Source organism: Salpingoeca rosetta (genome assembly GCF_000188695.1).
Source record: "Salpingoeca rosetta unplaced genomic scaffold supercont1.6, whole genome shotgun sequence".
In the NCBI taxonomy this organism is placed as follows: domain Eukaryota; class Choanoflagellata; order Craspedida; family Salpingoecidae; genus Salpingoeca; species Salpingoeca rosetta.
This window is the reverse complement of record NW_004754928.1, coordinates 510,862-536,784: the sequence shown is the minus strand read 5'-3', so window position 1 is coordinate 536,784 and position 25,923 is coordinate 510,862. Positions and strand designations below refer to the sequence as shown.

The 25,923-nt window shown below is 56.7% G+C and overlaps 7 protein-coding genes across 7 annotated transcripts in view; 3 read left to right on the top strand and 4 right to left on the bottom strand.

The window, feature by feature from the left end:
* PTSG_02678 (uncharacterized protein) overlaps positions 1 to 2,400 on the bottom strand; it is a gene marked incomplete at both ends in the record, with an annotated part of 2,989 nt that extends 589 nt beyond the window's left edge. Inside the window, 6 exons of the mRNA XM_004996117.1 lie at positions 363 to 490; positions 641 to 724; positions 870 to 1,087; positions 1,226 to 1,298; positions 1,728 to 1,873; positions 2,259 to 2,400. Coding sequence (XP_004996174.1) covers positions 363 to 490; positions 641 to 724; positions 870 to 1,087; positions 1,226 to 1,298; positions 1,728 to 1,873; positions 2,259 to 2,400 — 791 coding nt within the window. The remainder of the gene's footprint in view (positions 1 to 362; positions 491 to 640; positions 725 to 869; positions 1,088 to 1,225; positions 1,299 to 1,727; positions 1,874 to 2,258) is intronic.
* Positions 2,401 to 2,673: 273 nt separating this feature from the next.
* PTSG_02677 (TKL protein kinase) lies at positions 2,674 to 6,764 on the top strand (the record flags this gene model as incomplete). Its single annotated transcript, XM_004996116.1, has 5 exons — positions 2,674 to 2,847; positions 2,924 to 3,738; positions 3,929 to 5,869; positions 6,170 to 6,591; positions 6,718 to 6,764. 5 exons carry the CDS (start codon positions 2,674 to 2,676, stop codon positions 6,762 to 6,764), a joined length of 3,399 nt encoding a protein of 1,132 aa, XP_004996173.1.
* A 206-nt stretch (positions 6,765 to 6,970) lies between these two features.
* On the bottom strand, positions 6,971 to 9,722 carry PTSG_02676 (uncharacterized protein; the record flags this gene model as incomplete). The annotated part of the gene is made up of 8 exons (XM_004996115.1): positions 6,971 to 7,084; positions 7,144 to 7,288; positions 7,521 to 7,605; positions 7,679 to 7,839; positions 8,012 to 8,197; positions 8,375 to 8,716; positions 8,743 to 9,033; positions 9,091 to 9,722. The coding sequence occupies 8 exons, from the start codon at positions 9,720 to 9,722 to the stop codon at positions 6,971 to 6,973; spliced, it is 1,956 nt and encodes a 651-aa protein (XP_004996172.1).
* Positions 9,723 to 9,787: 65 nt separating this feature from the next.
* PTSG_02675 (uncharacterized protein) lies at positions 9,788 to 12,685 on the bottom strand (the record flags this gene model as incomplete). The annotated part of the gene is made up of 8 exons (XM_004996114.1): positions 9,788 to 9,859; positions 10,143 to 10,230; positions 10,359 to 10,528; positions 10,750 to 11,004; positions 11,397 to 11,492; positions 11,700 to 11,797; positions 12,017 to 12,148; positions 12,595 to 12,685. The coding sequence occupies 8 exons, from the start codon at positions 12,683 to 12,685 to the stop codon at positions 9,788 to 9,790; spliced, it is 1,002 nt and encodes a 333-aa protein (XP_004996171.1).
* A 1,049-nt stretch (positions 12,686 to 13,734) lies between these two features.
* PTSG_02674 (uncharacterized protein) lies at positions 13,735 to 15,277 on the top strand. The gene has a single exon (XM_004996113.1). The coding sequence runs from the start codon at positions 13,910 to 13,912 to the stop codon at positions 15,206 to 15,208; it is 1,299 nt and encodes a 432-aa protein (XP_004996170.1). The 5' UTR covers positions 13,735 to 13,909; the 3' UTR covers positions 15,209 to 15,277.
* A 759-nt stretch (positions 15,278 to 16,036) lies between these two features.
* PTSG_11904 (uncharacterized protein) lies at positions 16,037 to 22,380 on the bottom strand (the record flags this gene model as incomplete). Its single annotated transcript, XM_004996112.1, has 14 exons — positions 16,037 to 16,240; positions 16,273 to 16,849; positions 16,915 to 17,288; positions 17,342 to 17,900; positions 17,930 to 18,057; positions 18,146 to 18,958; positions 18,993 to 20,262; positions 20,415 to 20,663; positions 20,875 to 21,150; positions 21,314 to 21,494; positions 21,645 to 21,709; positions 21,851 to 21,930; positions 22,099 to 22,148; positions 22,374 to 22,380. The coding sequence occupies 14 exons, from the start codon at positions 22,378 to 22,380 to the stop codon at positions 16,037 to 16,039; spliced, it is 4,833 nt and encodes a 1,610-aa protein (XP_004996169.1).
* Positions 22,381 to 23,955: 1,575 nt separating this feature from the next.
* On the top strand, positions 23,956 to 25,251 carry PTSG_02671 (uncharacterized protein; the record flags this gene model as incomplete). Its single annotated transcript, XM_004996111.1, has 1 exon — positions 23,956 to 25,251. The coding sequence occupies one exon, from the start codon at positions 23,956 to 23,958 to the stop codon at positions 25,213 to 25,215; it is 1,260 nt and encodes a 419-aa protein (XP_004996168.1). The 3' UTR covers positions 25,216 to 25,251.
* Between the last annotated feature and the right edge of the window lie 672 nt (positions 25,252 to 25,923).

Here is a 25,923-nt window from a genome sequence, read left to right as displayed (position 1 = left end):
CTACCAGTGGAATGTTTACCTTCAATGAACAAACTCAAACGCGCGCACAAACACATGAAGGTGTGCTCCATGCATGGACAATCCTTGCATGTGCAAACATACAGGTGTTTCCAGCCCCTCTTTCACATGTATGTCATTGCCACCGAAACACTTCGACGTGTTGCCACGGCATTGTCGCGTCCTCGCACACAACGAATCCCAGAAACCACTGGTTGGCGTGTCATACAATACACAATGAGCGTCGTGTCTTCGGCACTTTGCAGTCAGTTCGCTTGCATGTACCGTCCAGCATCAAAGCACAAGGTCAATGCATCCTGCAGCAAAATCGATTGCAACCGCCGCGCGTGAACTCGTTGCGGTACGTGTGCCCAGACACGGCATCGTTCGTGCATTGCCACGTCGCATGCAGTTGCTGTTCCTCCACCATTTTGCCAGCGGCTGCAGTGGCCGGCTGATGCGTCCTGTTCTGGATGCGCTCATCCACACCACGCTGCAAGCGGTGCACATCGCGCACATGTAGTCGTATGCCAGTGAATGAGTGTGCTCTTTGCCACGCTTGCACGTCACAGAATGCAGTGCAATTACATTGGCTGCGTGCGCTGTTCTCGTTCACAAGCACGTCCCCACAACCACGCCGCACCACAGCCACGCCGTGTTCACGCAGTATCTCTCCCGTCTCAGGCGTGCCGCCGCAGGCTGTCTCATTGCACGGTGGGGCTCTGCCCTGGTGCAGCGTACAACACACACGCACAGTTGATGCCATGCTGTCCAGCACCTCCTCTGATCCAGCAAATCGTGATCCACAATCAAACGCCATGCGCAGCATCGATGCTGGATACTGGCATATTGCTGTTGCAAAGCGTTGTCACCTGCCAGTCGTACCACAGCTGCTTGTCCACAAACGCCTGTTGCAGGAAGAATGGCGGATCATGCGGCGAATCATGCGGGGTATCATGTGGCGAATCAAGCGGCGAAGAATACGTTGCCATCCGTCCCCCGCGCACAAACACGTGCATGCCCTCGTGAAGCAGCTGCAACGTATGCGAGGATGCCACCAATGCAACGTCCGCAAACGCCCGCATCGCCTCTGCGCGGTGAAGAGGGGTGATTGTGCGCTGTGTTGCCGTCTATCGCGGCCAGCAACGTTCCACACACAGACGACGGCTCCTCTTGCCTGGCGCACAGACAGCGCGTCAATCGTCCAGTCCCAGCTTCGGATAGCCACGTTGCAGTTGCTGCTCTCCTCCCGCAGCGTCAGCACCAAGGTGCGTGTTGGCCAACAGCCACCACATGCTGCTCTGTTCCAGCGTGTGCGTGCAGCATAGATCGTCACGCATGCACGCATCGAGCACGACGTGTATGAGCTCGAGAGAGCTGCTGAGTGAGTTGGCTGTGGATGGTGGTGTCATTACAAAAGCACTCGCGCTGCAAGAGAGCACTGAGAGTAATGGTCGCAGGAAGGTGCACGCACAGTGAACGTGAGATCGCTGCACTGCACAGTTCAGTTGTGTGCACGCATGTCTGAGAGAAAGCATGGCGACAAGAGAAAGGGCAACAAAACACGCTGCGCACTGTTCTCACATGGTGGTTGCATCCACTGCCAAGCCAGTGCAGCGCGAAGAAAGGTTGCCGTCCATGATGATGACGATGAAGGAAAGGGAAGTGAGCTGTGGCCTTGCACGGAGTGCAGAAAAGAGATGTCGCTACACTGCGCAAGTTGCCTTCACGGTTGTTGCTGCTGCTGCTGTCAGCATGCGTCCTTGAGTGTGCCACTGCCAGTGGCTGTCATCATTCGGAAGTATGGAAGTAAACGATGAGGTGGAAGAAGGTAGCAGCTGCAGCACACATTTGGAATCACGCCGTGGTTCGCTGTCTGTGCGGGTGATGATGATGGGAGCAGCAGGAACTGATGTGGTGTGCAGTGTGGAAGCGACAGTGCTGTTGTTGATCCACAACCAGCCCAAGCCAACGTGCGCGACAGCACAAAGCACAACAAACAAACCCCACTTCATGTTTTCTATTCTGCAGTCTGGCCAACTTGCGTGTGTTGCCAAAAGTACCAGTTTTTTCTTTCTCTTGCAAAGCAAATCATCGCAGGGCAATTCCAAGTGAGGAAGGAAAGTGTTTGCGCAGAAGGAAACAAAGCCAGCAAAACTGGGAATCCTTTCCTTCCCTGGTGTATTGTGTTGTTATTCTCTTGTGTGCTTTTTCTTTCTTCCACCTTCCTTGCTTCCATTCCCTGTCCTTCCTTTGGTGACATGCCGCAACCACCTCCTCCTCCTCTCCCAGCTCCTGCTGCTGCTGCTGCTGCTGCTGCTGCTGCTGCTGCTGCTGCTGCAGTTTCCACCACTGCTGTTGTTGTTGTTGTTGTTGGCAGGCTTCTCGGTGACTCGTGTCCATGGCATCATGGCTGCTTGATGACTCGTGTCCATGGCAGCGGCTGCTTGAAGGATGCCGTGAGTGAGCGAGTGTGTGTGTGTGAGTGAGTGTGTGTGTGTGTGTGTGTGAGTGAGTGTGTAAGTGTGTATGCTCTTGTTGTCCTCGCGTCTTGCTTCTTTGCCACGATGTGCCTTTTGCTCTGTTCACGGTTGCACTTGCAGCTGCCACTGACTCACACCTCCACACCACCACCTCTTCACCTCTCCACGTCCGTTTCACAACGCCAAGGACCGCATGCTGTCCCCCTCCGTGGACACAACATTGAAGCAACTGGAAACCACGCTCAAGGAGCATCGCGTGCTGTTCGCCACGGGACAGTTGCGTCCACGAAGCACTCCTTCCACCACGATTGACCTGTCATCGATCCAACGCATGATGAACGCCTTCTCTTTGGCTGCAACAGCAACGGTGTTGAAGAGGGAAACCAGCACCCATCAAAGGCAGCCCATCTCAACCACACATGGCATCCGCTGCCCTCCTCAAGAGCGCACAACCGCACCCCTCATGCACACGCGTGCGCCGCGCTGATAGCGACGAACAGCATGCTGGCCAGTGCACCCTGCAAAGCATCCTTGATGGCTCGTGCCCTGGAGCTAGCACCAGTGGTGTACTTGACCTCACGGTTTCTGGCCACGAAGCAGTGAACAGCACAACTGACACGAGTACTTTGCAAGCGGCGTCAATGACAGTGAGGCACTTGTCTTTGCAAGGGCACGTTGAAGCAGAGGTGCTTCAGTGGATTGTGAACCATGGCAACTGGACCATGTGTACGACGGTGCGCATCACTGGTGTGCAGTTCCCAGTGTTTCAATTGAGCGTGCTCAACGTTTTTCCCATCCTGGATGCCATCACTATCGAGCACAGCACACTACTCCAGGCAGTTGACACAGGGGGGTTCGAGCATGCGGCACAGCTGTTTGCGCTTCGTTTGCGAAACAACTCCCTTGCATCGGTTCCAAAACTTGCAGGGATGACATCCCTGGTCGAGCTTGATTTGGACCGCAACAAAATTCCGCGCATCCAAGCAGATGCATTCGAGAACCTCACAGCCCTGTGTGAGCTCTTTCTCCACTCCAACAGCATCAACATTCCCACTGGCGCGTTTCATTCACTGAAACACTTGACGTGGCTGGAGCTGGGCGCAAACCCGATTCGGCAGCTAGACGCACACGTGTTTGCTGGCCTAACGCAGCTGCACACATTGAATGTGGGTGGCACCCTCCTGACCTCCCTGCCACCCACCATCTTTCAGACAAACCGCCGATTGAATGACGTCGTTCTCGAAGGGAACCTCCTCACGTCCCTCCCAGGCTCTATCTTTGCTGGGCTAACTTCTCTACGGCACCTGTCCTTAAACAACAACCGCTTGACATCACTGCAGCCAACTCTGTTTCGAGATTCAATCTCCCTGAGCGACTTGAGCCTGAGAGACAACCAATTGACAGCATTGCCCGGTGGATTGCTTGATTCATGCACTCGCCTCGACCAGCTTGAATGTGACAATAACCGTCTCAAGTGTGCTACCGCCCGACCTCTTTGTACACACGCCCAACGTGCGGACGATAAGCTTCAACAACAATCGCCTTCGGCACGTCGACGGGCTGTTTGACACAGAGTTTCCACGCCTCGAGCGCATTGACATGGCGGCGAACGAACTGACCCAGTTTCTCATTCCCAACCCATGGCCTTCCCTGCACACCCTCGTCCTGGGCGACAATCCCATGCAATACATGCCAGACATGACGAAAGCGCCTGCTCTTCGTGTGCTGCGCATGCAGAACCACGGTGTCAAAAGGATCGATCTTACACCGCTTCTGACTCTTCCAAATCTGACAACTGTCGAGCTGGACGCAGCGCATGATGACGACAGAACCAGCAGAGCAGTGTTGGACGCCACCAACTTGACACCTTCTCCACACCTGCGCACCCTCAGCTTGCAACACGTGGACGTGAGTGAGGTGCTTGGCCACCTGCTGCAACTGCCACTTCAGCTTCGAGTGATTGGACTGGGATGGCCAGGCGCCGACAACCGCACTTTGCCATTGGAAATGGTATGCAATGTACTGGCAGACGAGGTGGACGTGTTTCGCCTCGTCAACACACGGCACACGAGGTTGCATCTCTGTGCGAACAAAACCTTCCAAACTGTTCAGATCCAACGCAACGAGCACCTCAAGCTGGTCATCGTCCCCAGTGCGCTGAGAGAGCTGAACGCGTCCGATTGCACGCAGTTAACTCAGATTGACGCGCCGTTCATCGATGTGTTGGACATCAGCAACACACGCATTCAGCCCAGCACTGCCTTGTGCACGCGGTGGGGCCGCCGTGTTTTCTTTGCGCGGAACCTGAGGGCCGAGAGCAACTTCAACTCGGCGTCTGCTCCGGCTACCATTTCCACATGCCTGTTTCTCCTTGATGTGGTTGATCTCTCGGGGAACAAGTGGCTGAATGACCCCGTCGAAGTCAACCGAATCGTGGGACACGAGATCGCCCTATCCGAATCAAATCTCCGCCGCAACGGACGAGTTTTTCCTCGCAGGCCTCGAGCGCCAGTGCTGCAACTGCAAGACGCTCCCATCGATTGCGCGCTTCAACTCTCGAGCGGAGACTTTGATCTTTTCGATAACACGATCCCTGGGCTAGTTGGTTCAGTCACTGAGATTGTGTACTCCTTTCATTGCCAGTGCTCACAAGGGCATGAGATGCGACGCGAGCGGTGCGAACCAATTGAGCTCGACATTGTGCCGGCTGTGCTGGGGACGCTCGCTGGCGTGCTTGCACTGCAAGCGTTGCTGTTCATCGGGTACCGCACGTACAAGAGGCAAAGGCGTTTACAAGCAGACAACGCGCTCAAGGACCAATTGCTGGTAGAGATGGACGAGGAGGTGATGGCGCTGAAGAAGGCGTGGGAGATTGGGTATGATGAGCTGAAAATGATGAAGCGAGTTACTGCGGGCGCATTTGGCGTGGTGTTCAAGGCAGAGTGGGACACAGTGACGGTGGCCGTCAAGGTGCTGCAGCAAGCCGTCATGGCATTTGGTGAGAGCACGGTGTTGGAATTTGAGAAGGAGGTGGAGTTCCTGCAGCGGACACGGCACCCGAATGTGGTGCGGTTCTTTGGTGCGGGGACAGATCCCAACGGCAGCCCGTTCCTGGTGCTGGAGTTTGTGGCGATGGGGTCCCTTAAAGATTTGTTGGGGAAGGACGTGGAGCAAGCGTTAACGGAGGTGGAGCAACGGAAGCAAAGTGGTGAAGAAAGTCTGGGGCAGGGTGTGACAGCATCAGAGATCGTGGGTGAGGAATTGACGTTGGTGAGCACAGGACGCGACAGAAGGCCTGGTTTGATGACTGTGTGGGGTCTGAAGCTGCGACTACTGCGCGATGTTGCCAGTGGGATGGCCTTTATCCACAGCCTCGACCAGATGCACCGGTGAGTATGTGTGTGTGTGTGTGTGAGTATGTGTGTGTGCGTGTGTGAGTATGTGTGAGTATGTGTGTGTGCGTGTGTGAGTATGTGTGTGTGTGTGTGTGTGTGTGTGTGTGTGTGTGTGTGTGTGTGTGCGCGTGTGTGTGTGTGTGTGCGTGTGTGTGTGTGCGTGTTTATGTTTGTGTATGTTTGTGAACGTGTGAGTGTGTGTGAGTGCTTGAAGCTGCGTATACATGCTTGCATGCGGGTACGTACTCTTGCCCACCGCACCATCCTACCCTCACCCCAACTACACCCAAACAGAGACCTGAAGAGCGGCAACGTGCTGGTGTCTGCTTCCCTTCGCGCCAAGATTACGGACTTTGGGTCCATTCGCCAGTGCTTCACACGTGACAGAAATCAGCAGCAAAGGATACGCCTGTCCTCAAGCCATGATGATTACCCTCAGTACAGCCAGCAGGCTGGGCTGCAGACGATGACCAGCATGACACTGACGGCTGGTGTGGGCACGCCACTGTACATGGCACCAGAGGCACTGACGGGCGACAAGTACAGCTTCGAGGCAGACGTGTTTAGCTTTGGCGTGCTGATGTGGGAGGTGGGGACGCAGCGACAACCTGATCTGATCGAGCAGGAGAAGGGGAGTGGGTATCGGGGACCAATCCTCGCCACCATCAGCAACTTGATGGCGGAAGGGAAGCGGTTGCGGTTTGAAGACAGTGAGGGTGAGTTGTGTGTGTGCGTGTGTGTGTGTGTGTGTGTGTGTGTGTGTGTGTGTGTGTGTGTGTGTGAATGAGTGTGTGTGCACTCGCTTCCTCTTCTTGTGTACGCATGAGTGAACGTGTCTTCAGCATGCATGTATTGCGGGGTTTGGAACGACGCAAAGTGCAAGCAATAAACCAACACCAACGCAAAGACAAACCATCACAACCCATCAAATTCAAGACATGTCACGTCACATCTCATTCTGTGATGGTCGGCAACGGTGTTCTGCACGTGCTGCGCTGCATCTCCTTCTTCAGCGCATGCAGCACACCCTGCCACTGCACGCTGCAGCCACCGCTTGAAAAAAGCGTCGCACATCTGTCCTCCTCTCCTCCTGCATCAGTCACGCAGCAGCTGGAACTCAACATCTGCGCAATCCGACATGAGCGCAATCAGCAGGTTCAGCAGCACCATGGAGATGACACACAGGATGCGCAGCAGCCAGCACCGCCACTGTAGTCGCCGTCAAAGGGATCCACAGGTCAAAGTCCGCCAGCAGCATGTTGTTGAACACGAGCAGCAAGGCCGTTGGCCGACAGTGTGTTGTCGTTGAGCAGCAGCCGGAACGACGTCCACCCAGCCAAATTGCTGATGCCGAGGACGAGCAGAGCAGGAAGTAGCGCATGTCGAAGCAGATGGGCCAGGATCATGCCCTGGCTGGAACGGCTGCAGGTGGTACAGCAGTGGAAGGAACGTGTGTGCGTGCTGGGAAAGAGTGCGTGCTGGGAAGGGTGTGTGCTGGGAAGGGTGCGTGCTGGGAAGAGCACGTGCCACGCACCACAAACACCAACACCACATCCATCACTTCCAACCAGCGGCGACTGCCGTACCTCCTGCACCATGTCCACAACCAGCCAGCACACCCAGCACCAGCATGATCACCACCGACTTGTTGTCGTCGGCTGCACCCAGCAGCAGCTGTGCCACGTCGTTGCCACTGATGAGGACGACGGTGAGCATGTACCACGCCAGTGCTGACGCGTACAATGAAGCTGCCAAACAGTTCCGCTTCGTCCGTCGACTGAAAACCGTCATTCACAAAACCACCTGCACGCGCCAGTGGCACCACGCGCGCCCCAGCGTCCTCAAGCTTGGCCAGCTCACCAGATGACTTCAGCAGGTTGTGCCAAAACGCACGGCTGCGCATCTCGCTGATGAATGTCCTGTCTGGCCCAGTGAGACAATCATGCCCGCTGCTGGTGGTTGTACTGCTTGTCGGCGGTGGACGCTGCAAGCGCAAGCCCACTTGTAAACGTGCACACCAGCAGAATGATGTCTGCTACGAGTGTGTGCGTCAGGGACGACGCGCAGTGACCAGGGCTTCGCTATCAGGGCTTGTTACCCTCCGAGGTTGAAGAAGGTTATGGCGGCCTCACACACCTTGTCCACGACGCACTGCTCTGTGTTGCAGTAGAGCTAAGGCACAGAGCGCGGAGTGCGGGCGCGTGGCTGGCATTGCTGGCCGCAAACGACAACAGAGACAGCGGCGTGTCTGTCTCGGCATCCTCCACGGCAGTGCTCACGGTGGCAGGGAACATGCACAGGGCTCGCTGCAGCTCAGCAACGCTGCCCACGTCAATTCGACGGGAGGTGATTGGCAGCTCAGGGCACAGCCTCGGCGTGGTGGGTAACAAGGGCAACGGCGCCAGGCATCGTGCCTTGGGTCAACCTAGATGGCCAACAGGGCGGATTGTGACGGCCGTTATGGTGTTGCCCATGTTGAAGCTTGTGAGTACACAATACGCAGCCGGCACCGCGAAGCTCGGCCATACAGGAGCACGTGCTTGGCGTCGCGTGTCCAAGTGGCTGACTCGAAGCTTGCACTGGCCGGCGTGGTGCTGCGTGATGGGCTGCCAGCCTCGCATGCTCCACAGCACAATAACAACACATGTCATGTTCCACTGCTCCAGGATGTGCGTGGTCGGGACGCGCTCGCCATCCGAGCTGGTGCACACCCCCGCTGTTGCCGCTAATCGATCGTGCTGGCCACCAAACGGAGGGCGGCCGAGCGGCCACACGACAAGGGCTTGTCCAGATCTCAAGCACTTTGCGCCACCGTATTCGCCAGCGACCAGGAACACACTGCTGCAAGAGGTGTGTGGATCAGGGACACGAGCGACGACGAGGAGGAGGAGGAGGAGGAGGTCAGGATGTACGCTGCCAAAACACAGGCCTCCGGCAAAAGCAGGAGCTGCTCCCCGCTCGCAGACATGCTGATGGTGCCGATGAAGCCATCGCCCTCGCCAAAATGATGCCACAGGAGCACAGGAGAAGGTGACGAAGTGGCGGCTGCTGCGATGGATTGGATCTCCGAGACGTGGACGCTGGTGATTTGGCGGATCGCGTGCACTCCGTTGTCGGCGTCACTGGACAGGTGGCCACTCGCCACGACCAGTCGATGGCTGCTTCCGCAAAGCCGCGAAGCCACAAACGTCAGCGGAGTCGTTCAAGGAGGCAACGGCAGCGCACGCGTTGCTGTGTCCACCACCTGCACCACACGGCCCAGATGAACGTTGTAGTAGATGTGGCGCACGGTCGCACGCGATAGGGTGCATGGCCAGAAAACACATCCAGCAAGCAGGTTGTCCTTGATCATCAGAACGACGTGCGCGGACTCTATGTCGATGCCGTCGCCAACCATCGCCACCACGTCGTCCTTTCGCCTCCATCTCCTGCACGCTGCTGCAAACACGTCGTCGATGCCAACCTCTGTCTCCAATAGATCGCGCAGTACCCTCCTTGTCGCCCGTGAGCATGACCAGGCGCAGGCCGTGCGGGCGCAGCAGGCGCACCGCTCTCTTCGCCTTTGGGGCTTGCACGTGTCAGCGAGACCCCACGTAATCCAGGCAGAAGCTTGTCGTCTGCCGAGCACGCAACAACCGTGTAGCCACGTGTCTCCTCGTCTTCGTGCATCGTCTGCCGCTATTTGCCGCTGATGGCGTGGGATTGCCAACATCACAATGGGCATGCCAATGACAATGTGCATGCCATACCATCCACGGTTGCCGAGATACTGCGACCAGATACCGTCTTGGAGTCGGTTGCGGGAGACAGCGCCGCCGTGCGCCACAATCGCCTGGCCCAGGGGCATGTTCGCTGTTTGCCTCTGCAGCCGCCACCAGCTTCAACGGGGTGCCGTCCTCCGTCCACGTGTCATCATCGCCGAGCACGTGCACACATGACTTTTGGCGATCCAACCGTCAGCGTTCTCATCTTGTCAAGCACGGCCTGTGAGCAGGGGGGGGGGGGATTGAGCGGGAGAGAGAGAGTGTGTGTGTGAATGTGTGTGTATGTGTGTGGGCATGGAGGTGTGAGTGAGTGAGTGTGTTAGTGTTCTCTAACCACGACTCGCGAGCACCAGTACGAGGCACCACACACACACACACACAGACACACAGACACACAGACACACAGACACACACACACACACACAGATACACACACACACACAAACACACACACACACACACACACACACACACACACCAGTTGAACGTCGCCTTCGTCAGACCAATGTGTCAGCGGCACCCGAGGTCAGCGGCGCAACCCACACACCAACAGCAGCACGATGCCTGACACAAAGCGCCCCGCCAGCTTGTCTGGGAAAGAACAAGGAGGGAAAGGAAAGGGGAGGTTGTGCGGGTACGTGTGAGAGTGGAAACGTCTGCAGAAACAGTGACAGGCACGTGTGAAAGGGGGGTTTTAGCGTGTTGTATCCAGTACACACACCTGCTGGATGGGCGCCTTTGACAGCTGAGCATCCTCACTGCCAATTATCTTGGCCTCAAAGACCATATACCATGGTGCCGCCCGTATGACAATGTCATCAACGCCTTTGAAGACGAGACGAGTGTTTATTCGCCCCGTGATCATGGCCTCGTCCATTTCACCTGCACCCTTCAGCACGCGTCCATCCAATCCACAGGCACGTTGTTGCCAGCCACCATCTGCCAACAAGAACGTGCGGAAGGGTGAGCGAGATGCAACCACAGTGCATTATCGGGCGGCTGCTGCCACAATCTCAGCTGAGGGTTGCAACAACCAACCACCCGCCCATCACCCACCACCACATGTAAGCACCAGCACCAACTCCAACACCCAACCCCCTCATCACGCACCTGCAGTTTGTCGCCGCGCTGCACGAGCTCGGTGTCAATTCGCTCCTCCATGCGATTGCCTTTGACTATATCTTCCTTCATCAGGCTGGAGATGTTGCCTTTGGCGAGGTATTCGATGTACCGCCCGGGCGACACAAAGGTGAAGAGGGAGAATGCCGGTCTGAAGGAAGAGGTCGCCACCACCACCACCAGTCGAAATCCTCGTGGGCGGCGGGTGCAACAATGAGGACCTCCAGGGAGTACAGGTACGCGGCTCTGTGGTGGATTTGTAACAACGCAAGGGCAAGTGCACGTGGATCAGCGACACGGGTGCACGCATGCAAACTTGAGCAAAGAACAAGGCACGTGCAACGCTCTCTCGTTCACTGTAGTGGTGGACTTGAAGAGAACACGCGGACGTATGTAGTCGCAACAAACCATGCATAGACACACACACACACACACACACACACACACACACACACACAAAACATACACAGTGAGGACGTCTAGGCACCACGGATACTAGAAACGGCCGACCGGGAAAATGAAGGAGATCAAACCCAGCAGCATGAGGATGCGACATGTCATCGACGATGCGCGCATCTCAGGAGTCCGGCCACATGTGGCCACGATGATGGACGCGACGAAGAAACACGGTGGCGCACGCGATAAAGGTGATGGGGCAGAAGTGGATCTCGCTCCTGTGGGTGGTGGTGCTTCGTGCTCCAGCTCCGTTGCGTATTCTGAGTTCCTTCAGCGCGCTGCAGTCACAAATGGGTGTTGTGTGAAGTGCATAACACAAGGCATTCTTGTGAGCAAGTGGTGGTGGGTGGCAAGAAGGCGTTGCAGCAAAGACAGACACAGAGTCAGTTGGAGGGATGCGGTTGGAGGGGAGCAGAGAAGAAGCAAGACGAAGCGACATGTACAAGTACAGAAACACCCACACATACACACACGCACGCACGCACGTGTGACCATGTCGCGTAGGTCTCGTGCTTGACTTCCACACGGCCCGACGCGTCATCAACCTGCACCGTTGAACATCGGGCAGGGCCCTTAGCGTCGCCTGTCATGCATGTCCAGCAACAGCAGCAGCAGCAGCAGCAGGAGGGTGAGAGGTTGAAGTGGAAAGCAGGCATGCGTGCACACAAGCAGTCGTGCGTGCATGCAAGCAAAAGAGAACAAGCAGAGATGCAGTGCCGCGCACATCGCATACCGCATGCTGAGGTACGTCATGCCTTGTGCTGGTGTATGCGTTTCTTTGTGGGCCTTTGTATCCGCCGACCTGGCCAATGCTGGCGATGATGGCTGCAGGGCTTCACCAGCGCGGTGCCAGCCAGCAGGCCCACACGACACGTTGCTGTGCATGCCGCGCATGCGCCCTCAATGTTGGGCACGCACGAGGCGCACGACATGCCTGTAGTGCAGCGCAGCGGTAAATGCAGTGTGTACCAGCGAGAAGTGTGTGTGGAATTTGCGGATAGACGGAGATGTGTATATACACACATACACATACACACACACACACACACACACACACACACACACACAGCACACACACACACACACACACACACACACACACACACACACACACACACACACACACACACACACACACACACACACACACACACACACACGCAAGTGCATGCACGCACCCCAGAGTCGTGGGGGGGGGCTGATGCTGTGCTGGGGTGGGGTGATGGCTTTCCGAAGAGTGTCCGCAACAGCATCATGGCGATCGTCGGAAGGCGCCGGTTCTTTCTTCTCAGGTGTGCTCGTAGCTGAAGTGGAGGAGGTTGACACCTCATCAACAGCCTGCTCCTATTCACGCTGCTGTGGCGGTGAGACGATTTCAACGGAGTACCCGCCCCTCGCGGACAATGTCTGCCAGCTCATCGGGTGACACCTCTGCAAGATGTTCGACAGCAACCGTCTTGTGTTCGATCATGGGTGTGGTCTTGATCACCGTTGGCCCGACACACTGCTGCTGTCGCATACGATGGCCGCATTGCCCTGGGCACACGAGCCACATGCCACGGTGGACTTTGCCTGCAGAGCTGCCATGCTTGTTGTTGTGGTGGTGGTGGAGCCAAGTGGCCACATGCAGCAGCAGCAGGTTCACGTTGTTCTTCTGCTCGTCCATCCACGGTCTGGCAGCTGGCCATTCTCAACATCGCGCATGCTTGCAGTTGTCCTGGCGAGGAGCGCGCCATGTTGGTGGGGAGGATTTGGCGCTGCACGCATGCACGCTGGTGCCAACCAGACGGAGGGAGGAAGGACACACTCCTCATTGTACCGGCAGCAGTGGCTGGGGAGTGTCTTGGACAGAGGGGAACCGCTGCATCACGTGCGTGCATCAGGCGCACGTATGCGCGTCCTTGGCTGTGTGTACACTATGTTCACAGAGGCACGAGGCAGCGGGTCGAAGGTGGTGGCGGGAGGACGAGAGCGACACCATGTCAGACACGAGAGGAGGCAGGGTGCTCCAGCACAATGGAAGATGGGCAGATGGGCGTGAGCACGTGTCGTTGGAACAATGTGTGAAGTACGTGTGCGTATGCGTTTGCGCGTGTTGCGCAGATAAGGCTGAGCAATGTAATGCAATGTGATGCAATGGAGTGACCTCACACTCGCACGCACGCACGCACACACCTTTGGATGAACAGTGTATTCTTTCGTCACGATGCCTGCCTCCTTGACATGAGTTCAATTCACGCCCTTCTTTTGCACTGCGTGATGAAGCTGTGGTGGGAGTACAACACAGCAAGACACCGACATTGTGTGCCGTGTGTGCTCTGTCCTTGTTGTTCCAGTGATGAGCTGATGAAGGCAAGGCTGGATGGAAGGAAGGCTGAGGGATGGAAGAGTGGATGGATGGGATGGATGAATGGATGGATGCGTTACAACGTGCTTCCTTTCCACAACAAACACACACCCACAACAGTGAACTTTTGTGTTGTGTGTGGCTGGAAATCCAATGCACGATTCCCAACAATCGTCCACAACCACAACCAGCCAAAACGCCACAAACAACAAACGAACCACACCAACCCTGTCTTCTCTTCTTCTCGTGGTGCTGCGCCTGTCCTGCGAACACACACGCGAACGAGGAAGGAGGAAGGAGGCACTCTTCCCCTCTTCCTTTCTCTTCTCCACCCACTTGGATGGGAGGATGAGAACGATGGGGTGCCTGCAGGCACGTGGGTTGGTGCTGCTCCCCGTGCTACTGGTGGTGGCGGCGGCAGTGTGCTGGATGCCGCTCATCAGCAGCGTTGTTGGAGAGGTGACGCTGGTGGAGGATGATGCGGGCGCGTTTCACATCAACACCAGCGATCCAATGAGCCAGCCCGTGCTTGTGAACGGCGTGAATGTGCACGAGACGCTCAGGACGCTCATGAGTACCGTTTCGGAGCAACTTAGAATCAACGCTGCCCAGCAAAGTACAATCGATGCACAACAGAGCGCAATCAATGCCCAGCAGAGGGCGATCGACCGTGTCCGTGGGGAAGTGTGCACCCCGAGTGCCAGCACGTTTGGGCAGCTCGGCTCGGGCGGAAATAAGTGGCTTGGCGGTGTGCTGGCACACAACGGCCTGATCTATGCCGTACCATACCACTCTCCTTCTGTTCTCATCATCGACCCCAGCAGCCACACCGTCGATACGACCACAATCTCAGGTGTGGGAACGGACTCAAACAAGTGGGCTGGCGCTGTGCTGGCACACAGCGGCCTCATTTACATGTTTGCATCAGACAGAGAGACGATGCTCATCATCGACCCAGACACCAACGCCTTTGACACATCAAGCATGCACTCCCTTGGGGCCGGCGAAAACAAGTGGTTTAGTGGCGTGGTGGCGAGCAATGGCCCCATTTTCGGCATTCCGTACTCTGCCACGTCTGTGTTGATCATTGATCCAGAGACAAACACGACAGACATCACCACGCTGTCCGGGCTGTCGACCCAGCTGTTCAAATGGTATGGCGGTGTTCAGACCGACAACGGCCTCATCTACTGTCTGCCTGTCACAGCTTCCTCCGTCCTCATCATCAACCCAGAGTCACTGACAATGGACCTTACCACCATCAGTGGCTTCAGTACAAACGCAAAGTGGCGAGGCGCCGTGCTTGCAGGCAATGGCCTCATCTACGGCATCCCATTTCGTTTTGCGACGATGCTCGTCGTCAACCCAGCCACCAACGCCACTGGGGAGGTACTTGTCGCGGAGGAAAGCACCTCTGCAAAGTGGATTGGCGGTGTGCTCGCGCCCAATGGCAACGTCATTGGCATCCCGCACGACTCTTCAGCCGTCCTCATCTTCGATCCAAGCACCAACACCACCGATACCACGACCATCAACAATCTTGGCGGGGGCTTCAAGTGGCATGATGGCGTGCTCGCCAACAACGGCGTCGTCTATGGCATCCCACGCGGCGCAGAATCTGTCCTTGTCATTGACCCGGGATGCTAATTGTTGCCGCGCGTGTCTGTGTGCGTGCGAACACTTGCGTGCCGTTTTTGCATCTTTCTTCTTCCTTCCCTCAACCCTGTGACAGCGTCCTGTGTACCTGCCGCTGCTCATCGTTCTTTTACTTCAAATTGAAACAACCTCAACCTCAACCGAGTATGTGCATGCATTGTGATAGTGGAAGAAGCTGTTCCACAACTGTGCAACGCGAAGTGATCATGAGGGGGAAAAGAGACAACACTTCCAGGACAACAAGGCAACCACAGTTCTTCGAATCATCAGCACGCAAGCCAATGAACATTCATCCACGTGACATCAGCATGGGGTTCAACACGGATTTAACCGCACATTTACACACCCCCACCCTCTCTTCCACCCACGCGCTATGCCTTCATTGTTCGGCTCATACACGTGTATCATTTCATTGCATTTTAGTTCACGACAACTGCCACGGTTAAGCTTGTCAGCAACGCGCACACTCAATCAAGACCGAATGCGCTGAGTGCGAGCATGTATCCACTGGCACAAGACACGACAAAGAAGAAAGAAGTTAAGATGGTTCAACAGTCAAATACACACACACGCACCAAACGTGAGCTTGGTTAGCTCCAAGGAATGTGTGAATGACAAACGGCGTGTGCAGTCTTGCACAGCAACACGTTGTGCAGTCTTGCACAGCAACACCAACAAAGAACAGGAAAGAAGGGGGGGGGAGAAGAACAAACACAAAACAGGCCAACACCAAACGAACCCACCTGTCGCTAGCCTAGCTTAGTCGTTCAAGAAGGTACCAGCAGCGACCTGACTGTAGCCAAGGCTGAGACAGATACGTTAGCTGGCGTTGCCAAGAATGTTCTGGTTGTTGTTGTTGGGATTATTGTTGTTGGGGTGGGGGCTGCCTCTGATTCCGTTCACCCCATAGCCGTTGTTCCCAGCGACAGCACCATCACCAGAAACATCGTTGTGGGGTGGCGAAGGTCGTTGTGATTGATCGCCACCGTGACCAGGACCATCACGACCATCATCACCACCATCCTCATCCCCAGCCGTGAGTCGCATGCCCTCACTCCAGCATCTTCCACGTTCGCAGTAGCATCATCTCCACGGTCATCATCACTCTCCCCCTCCCCGACGACTGGCGCGACTAATCCTTCTTCCGCATCCTCCTCGTCCCCGTTCACTTCCCCCTCCACATCAACAGCATCATCGTCAAAGGAGATGATGTACTTCGGGTAGCACATGCCGTTGTCGTAGATGACAAACATCTCCGTATCGCCGTCGAAACCGCAAACGGAATCGTACAACACGCTCCCAGCAGCAGCAGAAGCAGTCATGCATCCACCAGCACTCTCAGCACCACCCGAGGTGCCTTCACTCTCTTCACTCGCGGCAGCTCGGCCAATTCCTTCTCCTTCGTCACCACCATGGCGAGCAGCAGCAGCAGAAACAGCAGTTGCAGCGACATCATCATCAGCAACGCCAACAGCAACGTCATTCGACTGGGGCGCCGACACATCGACATACACGCGCCGCTCGCTGGTGGTGTCGTTCTTGTCTGTTGCGCTGCCCTCGTGGTGGCCATACTTGACAGCAAACGACGGGTCGCGGCTGAAGTACAGGCCTGAGCCAAAGTAGCCCTCCGCACTGGCGTAATTATGGCCAGGCCAAGCTCGCTCTTGCAGATGACGTGCAGCAAGTGGTGCTCAAACACGTTGTAGTCGTCATCGTCGCCAGAGAGCGGCGCAATGTCGTTGGGCAGGCTTGGTGGCGCGGGCCGCCAGTACACGCGGTGCACGCTCTCCAAGTACCGCTTGAACAGCGACACGTTCTGCACACGCTGCATGAGCAGGTTTCGGGGCCGAAGCGGCTCCAACAGCGCGCGCACGCGGCCCAGCTCGCCCTCGTTGGTTACATCAACAAGCAGCTGACCCTCGCGCATGTCCCAGCGGTCAGGAATCTCAAAGATGGCCTGTGGCTTCAGCTTCGACCGCTGCTCGTCCACCACCCGCCGCACGCGCTCAATGTCAGGCGCAGGTCGTTCACGTGCATGCCCACGTGCTCCACTCATGTACACCCAGTGTTCCTGGAAGTCCACCGTGAAGTACCGGTCAACCACTAGATTTTGAAGAAGCACACCAACTTCCGCGCCTTGCGATTCTTGTATTCCAGCCACCGCTGCAGGACATCTGGATCAACCGTCCGGCGCATGTTGCGCTCATCCTCCGCAGCCGCGGTTGCACGCGCATCGGCCACCACGCGGGCGGCGTCTTCCTCACTCATCTTGTAGTGTCCCTTGTGCAGGTACTTGTCGGGGAAGCGCCCGCACGGCTTTGTCATCTCCTTGGGCATCTCGCGCGCAGACGCGAATGGGGAGCAGCGGAGGGCGCCGCAGCCGAGCGCGCACGTGGCGAGCGAGCGGATGTTGTTGTCCCGCGCCGTCGTCAGCAGCGCGCGGAACGCCGTCTTCAGGTCCGCAGCCGTCTGCGTCACCTTGCTGCCAAACTCGGGCACATAGTTTGGCGCAACCACGTACAGCACGTGCTCAATGCTGGACGAGAGGGCCAGCGGACCGGACGTGGTCACGCGCGCCTCGTTGTACCGCAGGGGACCGCTCCTCTCGGCGTTCATGTCGCGGTCGTTGTTGATGCTTCCCTCGCAAATCTCCGCGTGCAGCTGCACCACGGGCAGCGTCTCGCTGATGGTGTGGTACAGGTACAGCTCTACCCCCACACGGCCTGCTTCACCTTGGCCGGGAACAGCCTCTCACATGCTGTCAGCAACACCACTTCCGATGCCGCCGCCATCTCCATGCCCGAGCCTTCAAGCACTGCGTGGGCACTGAGGTCGACAGGCTGTCACCCCTGCCAGAATCATAAGTACCTTGTGCTCGCTGTTGTGATCCCACTCCTGTGTACGCGGTCCGCTCACTCAAGCCAACACCATCGTCGCCAGCAGCAGTGCCAGCAGAATTTGCCGAAGCAGCGCCCGTGCTTGCGGTATAACTGGCATCAGCACCAACGCCTTCTTGCGCAGACGCTTCAGCTCCTTGGCCACGGACACCGGCATCTGGCACACGTAGCGCGTGGGCCGGATGTGGGCAATGGTGCGGAACGTCGACTCCATCGTCGGGATGACCGTCTGCATCACATCGCGCCGGCCAGCCACCATCCACACGTTGCGCTCAGAGGGCGTGCCAATCACGTCCTGCGGCGCAACATAGCTCACCACGCCGTATTTGCTGCGGCACACGGTGCGGCTGGCCTTGGTCAGGTAATTGAACAGCTTGCGCTTCAGGAAGGTGACGTCCGCCTCGGTCATCTCCGGCACGTGCGACGTGTCAATGACCGGCAGCCCGAGCACGTGGCACAGGTGCTCCTTGAGCGTGTCCTGCACCGCGTTGTCAAACGCCGTCAGCTGCCGCTGCATGCCCTCCACCGTCACGCTCACGGGCACGCTTGAGGCGCATGCGTCCCTGCCCTCCGCGCTGGGCTTGCGCACATACACGCGGAACTTTCGGGCCAGCTCAAGCAGCTGCGAGTCCAGGAAGCGGTATTGCATGCCCGTGACGCTGATCGTCGTCTGCGACTTGATGTTGGCGCCGACGGTGCTGTTGATGTAGCTGAGCCCGCGCTCCCTGTCCTGGTCCAGGTAGTAGTACAGCGAGTACTCCAGCAGCATGACGCGGCGCCGTCCAGGTCGCGCGTGTGCATCAGCGCCTACTGGGGTGCCACGGGCGATGCGATGGGCGGGGTGCTGGTGACGGGCGGCGGCAGCACAAACTTCACACATCCCGCATGGCCCCGTGTGCCGTGTCTGCGTAGGGCAGCAGGCCAAGCGTCGGGTAGCGGACCAGCTTGAAGCCGTAGTCGTTCAGCACGTGCTCCATGACCTTGTCGTCGCCCAGCACGCGGTCGCTGCGGGCAAACGGGTGGTAGGCCGGCGCGAGGAAGCTTGCAAGCAGCTTGGCCTGCGACCACACCAGCACGGCGGTGCTGCTCGTGAAGCAGATGCGGTTATTTGTGGTTGCAGCCGCCAGCACATCAAGGTCCTTGGCCACGCTGCTCTTGTTGAACGCCTCGACGAGGTCCGACAGGAGGCCGCTCAGCTTGGGGTCGAGCACAGCCACGTGCACGTCGTTCGGGTAGCACAGGCGCGCCACAAACTTGTGCGAGACAGAGGTGGCAAACTGCCTCCTGCGGACACACGCATGCGCCGCACGCGTGTCTGTTATCTCCAGCACAAACACGCGCTGCAGCGTGGTCTCAGAGGACGTGCCGCTGCTCTTGCTGTCGTCGCTGTCGTCGCTGTCAGCATCGCCGTCTCTCTTGTACTGATGAGGGTCGTGCACAGCATTTGGCATCGCATCAGCATCGTGTGCCTCACTACCACCTTCACACTGCTGCTGTGCTCCTTGTTCTTGTTCTTGTTCAGTTATGCGCGTGCTGGCAAACGGCTGGATGTGGGACAGCGTGTCCTTGAGGGACTGCGGGATGGGAACAAGCTTCGCCGTGTCGCCAAAGTTCGTCTCAACCGCCTGCACAATGTCGCGGCCCGTGGTGGGCTTGCTGTGCGGGGTACAGGTGACGACAATGCGGTGCAGCGGTGCCTGCCGCGCCTCCAGACGACAGGCCCCCGCCGTGTCAATGGGCAGTGGCAGCAGGCTCCGGAACGCCTCCTCGCTGTCGGCAACCACGTCAACGCTTGCACAGCGCATGTCCAGAAAGACCTGCAGCGACTGGAAGTTGACGCCAGCGCGCTCCAGCGTCGCCTGCACGCTGCGGTACGTGTCGGTGGGCCAGGGCATGGCGGCAGTCAAGCCCTTGCGGTCACGCTTCCTGGCTGCCTCGCTCAGGTAGAACGTGATGCGCTTTGCCTGGCCCGCAACAGGCGCCGGCGTGATGGATGTTGGGGACGCAGGGGAGGAGGACGTGGAGTCCTTGCCCTTGCTCTTCCAGTTCTTTGCCTTTGGGTCTGGGAACACGTTGAGCTTCGTGCCCAGCACCTCCCGCTGGTCGTACAGGCGGACCATCAGCTCCGCGCTCTCCCGTGACACAAACCTGTTGCAGGGGGAGTTGGTTGGTTGGTTGAGGACGTGGTTGAGGGAAGCGCACGCATGCTCATGCAGAATGGAGTTGCAGGAGCGTCTGTGCACGTATGCACACACACACACACACACACACACACACACACACACACACTCATCGCCTACCTGAATGTGCCCCTGACGCGGTTACCGTCCGGCTTGTATGTGTGGGAGTGAAAGCCACTGTTTGCCTTGGCGAGCGAGGGCAGCACCTCCTCAAGACCTTCGGGCACGGGCTCAACCCACACGGACCACAGCTCGTCCGCCGTCCAGGCGGGGCAGTCCGGGTCGTGGCGGGCCGTCAGCTGCACCTGCCCAATCGGGAAGTCAGTCATCTCCCTCAGGACGCGCTCGCCAACCTTACGCGTCGCGCAGCTGCACATGTGTGTTACGTGTTTGAATGAGTTGAGGGTGTATCGGTGCGGGATGTAGAGAGGAATTAGACAAGCATGATGAGTACTTGACTGTCGCATCCTCGCATCATTACCCGCCACCACATGTCGTCATTCCCATCATGATCCTCGCATGCAACGAACACCTCCTCAACCGGTTACAATCCCTCAACTTTACCACATTACTACCACACCCATCACCACCACCGAGCAGCAGCTCACCTGACGCGGGCAACCTGCCCCTGCTACTCGTCCAGTGGTGTGATGCTGATGACTCCTTGCTGCTTGCCAAGGAGCGCGCGCACCAGCTCAAGCATGCCCATGTGGTGCACGAGCACGTCAAACGGCCCAAGCGACGCCTCATCACCCTCATCCTTCTCGTCGCCATGTGCCGGTGGTTGTGGTGCTGCTGTTGTGTATGGCTCCAGGTCGCGGCCGACTGGCGGCTGCCGGGTGAATGGTTCGTACCGCTGCGCGTGGTCGTGGGTGATGATGGGTGCCGAGGGGTAAGAAGTGTTGAGAAGGAAAAGAATCGTGCCTTCGGGACCTTACACCCGCCACTGGTGCCCCTTTCCCAAGAGGAAACGAGCTTCTATCAATCCTCTCTCTCTCCCATCCTTCAATCCAACACACGCACGCAAGCGCATGTGCACCTGTATCAGGGCCAAAGAGTCGTTGAGCGGGTCCTTCGTGGTGATGCGCGCGTTGATGCTGAATCCGCAGGTGGCAATTGTGTCCTGTTCGAGCTCGAGTTCTTGCAGCGTCGCGCCGCCAGCAAACTTCAGCTGCGATTGCACAACGTCAATGCCAGTCACTTGGTGGGAAGACTAAAGGAGGGAGAAGGAGAGGAAGGACATGATGGAGGAAGTGTAAGTGAAGTGGGGAGGAATGAAGCAGACCAGTGCGCTACAAACGTCAAAGTGGGCAAAGTACCATCGACAGTGCTGCTTCAACAGACCACCACAGCTCACAATTTCCGTGAAAGTGTGCTCGACTTGGATGCGCAGGTTCACCTCCATGAAACAATGGCTGCACCACACTATTGCGCACGTTGGGTGGTTGATGTGAGCGTTGGGGCAGGTGCGATTATGTTTGTCAACACCAAAACAGTGCATGCACGCACCACAACACAACATCTACATCTCCACCCCCAACACCACACCGGCTCACCGGCCATCGGATGTGTCCACGAGGAACTCGACGGTGCCGGCGTTGCGGTGGTTGAGGGAGTGGCCAATGGCTACAGCGTCCTGAACGCAGGAGAGGGGGGAAGGGAGAGGGAGGGAAGTAGCAGACGTGAGAGAGAGAGAGAGAGGAGAGGAATAGGGGTTGAGTGACGATCACAGGTGAGGTGCGTTTGTCGTGACCGCAGCACAAACACAAGCACGAGCACACACACACATGCACATGAGGCAAACCTGGCAGAGGTGTTGGCGGACATCGGAAGGCAGCGTGGGGAAGAGGCAACCTTAACAACCCTGAAAACACAAATGGGATGCGCGTGCATGGGCATGGGCATGAGCGCGGATGTCGGTGGTGATGAGTGTTGTAGATCACAGCAGATGCACGCTTCTTAACCCTTCTTAACCACACACACACACACGCACACACTTTTGCTCCTTGGCGATGCAGACAACGTCGTCGGCAGTGAAATGGGCGGCAATGCGGGCTTTTGTCGGGGGTCAGCATGTACGATTCATCAGCCTTGCAACGGTGCATAGATCTGTGACAAGAAAGGAAGCGTTGCAGGCCAGTGAGTGAGTGAGTGAGTGAGTGAGTGTGTGTGTGTGTGTGTGTGTGTGGAGGGGAGATGGGAAGGGACGCAGGATCGAGTGTGGGGAGAGAACGATCGAAAGACAGGCAGTCACACACTCACACACACACGCACACACCTGTGTTTGAGCAGTGTATTCTTCGGTCACAAGTGTCTGCCTCCCTCACATATGTTCAATTCACGCCCTTCTTTTGCACTGCGTGATAAAGCCGTGGTGGGGGGTACAACACAGCAAGACACCGACATCGTGTGCCGTGTGTGCTCTGTCCTTGTTGGTCCAGTGATGAGCTGATGAAGGAAGGGAAGGCTGAGTGGAAGGAAGCATGTTGGATGGAAGCCTGAGGGATGATGGATGCGTTTCATGTCAACGTGCTTCATCCTTCCCACAACAACACAACACAACAACAGTGAACTTGCTTGTGTGTGGCTGGAAATCCAATCCAACAATCGTCCACAACCACAACCAGCCAAAACGCCACAAACAACAAACAACCACCAATCCTGCTGTCTTCGTTTCTCTTGGTGCTGCGCCTGTCCTGCAAACAGACACACGAACGAGGAAGGAGGGAGGCACAGTTAACTTCTACTTCTGTTCTTTCCTTCTTCTCCTCCTCTTCCACTCTTCTTGTGCGATGAGAACGATGGGGTGCCTGCAGGCACACAGAATGCTGCTGCTCCCCGTGCTGCTGGTGGCGGTGGCAGTAATGTGTGACCGAATGTTGCGTGGAAATGCACGAGGCAGCGTGGAGAAGGTGGTGGCGGGGAACGAGAGCGACACGACGTCAGACACGAGAGGAGGAAAGGTGCACCAGCACAAGCTGGGGGTGATGGAAGAGAGGAAGACGGACATGAGCATGTGTCGTTGGAGTAATGTGTGCGTATGCGTTTGCGCGTGTTGCGCAGATAAGGCTGAGCAATGTAATGCAATGCAATGCAATGCAATGCAATGCAATGACCTCTCACTCACTCACACACACGCACACTCCTGTGGATGAACAGGTCGTCTTCGGTCACGATGCCTGTCTCCTTGACATGTGTTCAACTCACGCCCTTCTTTTGCACTGCGTGATGAAGCCGTGGTGTGGGTACAACGCAGCAAGACACCGACATCGTGTGCCGTGTGTGCTCTGTCCTTGTTGGTCCAGTGATGAGCTGATGAAGGGAAGGCTGAGTGGAAGGAAGCATGTTGGATGGAAGCCTGAGGGATGATGGATGCGTTTCATGTCAACGTGCTTCATCCTTCCCACAACAACACAACACAACAACAGTGAACTTGCTTGTGTGTGGCTGGAAATCCAATCCAACAATCGTCCACAACCACAACCAGCCAAAACGCCACAAACAACAAACAACCACCAATCCTGCTGTCTTCGTTTCTCTTGGTGCTGCGCCTGTCCTGCAAACAGACACACGAACGAGGAAGGAGGGAGGCACAGTTAACTTCTACTTCTGTTCTTTCCTTCTTCTCCTCCTCTTCCACTCTTCTTGTGCGATGAGAACGATGGGGTGCCTGCAGGCACACAGAATGCTGCTGCTCCCCGTGCTGCTGGTGGCGGTGGCAGTGTGCTGGATGCCATCCATCCTCAGCGTTGTTGGAGAGGTGACGCTGGTGGAGGATGATGCGGGCGCGCTTCACATCAACACGAGCAATCCAATGAGCCAGCCAGTGTTTGTGAATGGCGTGAATGTGCATGAGACGCTCAGCACGCTGTTGCGGACAGTCTCAATGCAGCAGAGCACGATCGATGCACAGCAGGGTATCAATGCTGCACAGCAAAGCACTGTCGAGCGGCTGTGTCGTCTGGCAAGACCAAGGGCCTGGACGTTTGGGCAAGTTGGTTCAATGGGTGCAAAGTGGCTGGGTGGCGCTTTGGCGAACAACGGCCTGATCTATGCCGCACCTCGGAACTCGCCCTCTGTGCTCATCATCGACCCCGCCACCAACACTGTCGACACAACAACAATCTCCGGACTTGGAACGGACAACTACAAATGGGCTGGTGCAGTGCTGGCACACAACGGCCTCATCTACATGTTCGCTTCAAACAGGGAGACGATGCTCATCATTGACCCAGACACTAACACCTTTGACACGTCAAGCATCGACTCACTTGATTCTGGTAGCCTCAAGTGGTACAGTGGTATGGTGGCAAGCAACGGCCTCATCTTCGGCATCCCGTATTCTGCAACCTTGGTGCTGATCATTGATCCAGAAACAAACACAGCCGACCTCACCACGCTGTCTGGGCTCCCGAGCCAGACGAACAAATGGTATGGCGGAGTGCAGGCAGGCAACGGTCTTATCTACTGCATTCCGGCATCAGCTTCCTCTGTCCTCATCATCAACCCAAAGTCTCTGACAATAGACCTCACCACCATCAGCGGCTTCGATACAAACGCCAAGTGGTATGGCGGTGTGCTTGCACGCAGCGGCCTGGTTTACACGATCCCATACCAGTCTGCGACGATGCTCGTCATCAACCCAGCCACCAATGCCACCGACAAGGTTGTTGCAGATGCGACGGGCTTTGAGAAGTGGGTTGGCGGTGAACTCGCACCCAACGGCAACATCGTTGGCATTCCATTCGACTCCTCATCCGTCCTCATCATTGATCCATCTACAAATGCAATCGACGTCACGTTAATCAGCGATCTTGCTGGGAGCCACAAGTGGTACGATGGCATACTCGCACCAAACGGCCTCATCTACGGCATTCCACATGATGCCGAGTCAGTCCTCGTCATTGACCCGGGGTGCTGATGTGTATGTGTGTGTGTGCATATCTGTGTGTGTGTCTGTGTGTGTGTGTGTCTGTGTGTCTGTGTGTCTGTGTGTGTGTGTGTGTGTGTGTGTGTGTGTGTGTGTGTGTGTGTGTGTGTGTGTGTGTGTGTGTGTGTGTGTGCGCGCGAGCACATGTGTGATCAATCTTCGGTTCTTCATCAATCTGTATTTTTTCTTGTGAGGCCTCAGCTGTGTATTGAGATCCGACGAAGTACAAACTGACCACACTCACACGCAGATAGTCAAAGTCAAGGAACGGGACAAGAGTGGGGACACTCGTGTTGGGGGCGCCACATTGTGAACGTGGTGGTGGCATTGTGGCTTGCCTTCTTGCTGCTTTGCTTTGCGTGTGAATGCCGTTGGTTTCTTGCGTGCTGCCGTACCATACATTTGACAAATGCGAAACGAGCGTGTACTGGAGAGGATGACGGGATTTGCAAGCAGCACGAACACATACTCACAAGAACACACTCGCCTACTTGCACATGGACACGGGGCACACTCAAACGTGCATTTGAACAGCTTCAGGGTATCTGAACAGCCAAGCATGAGAATAAACAGTTGCATGATCACCACACCACAATAGACAGCATGCATCACTTCGTGGTTGTTGTTGTTGTTGTTGTTGTTGTTCTTCTTCTTCTTCTTCTTCTTCTTCTTCTTCTTCTTCTTCTTCTTCTTCTTCTT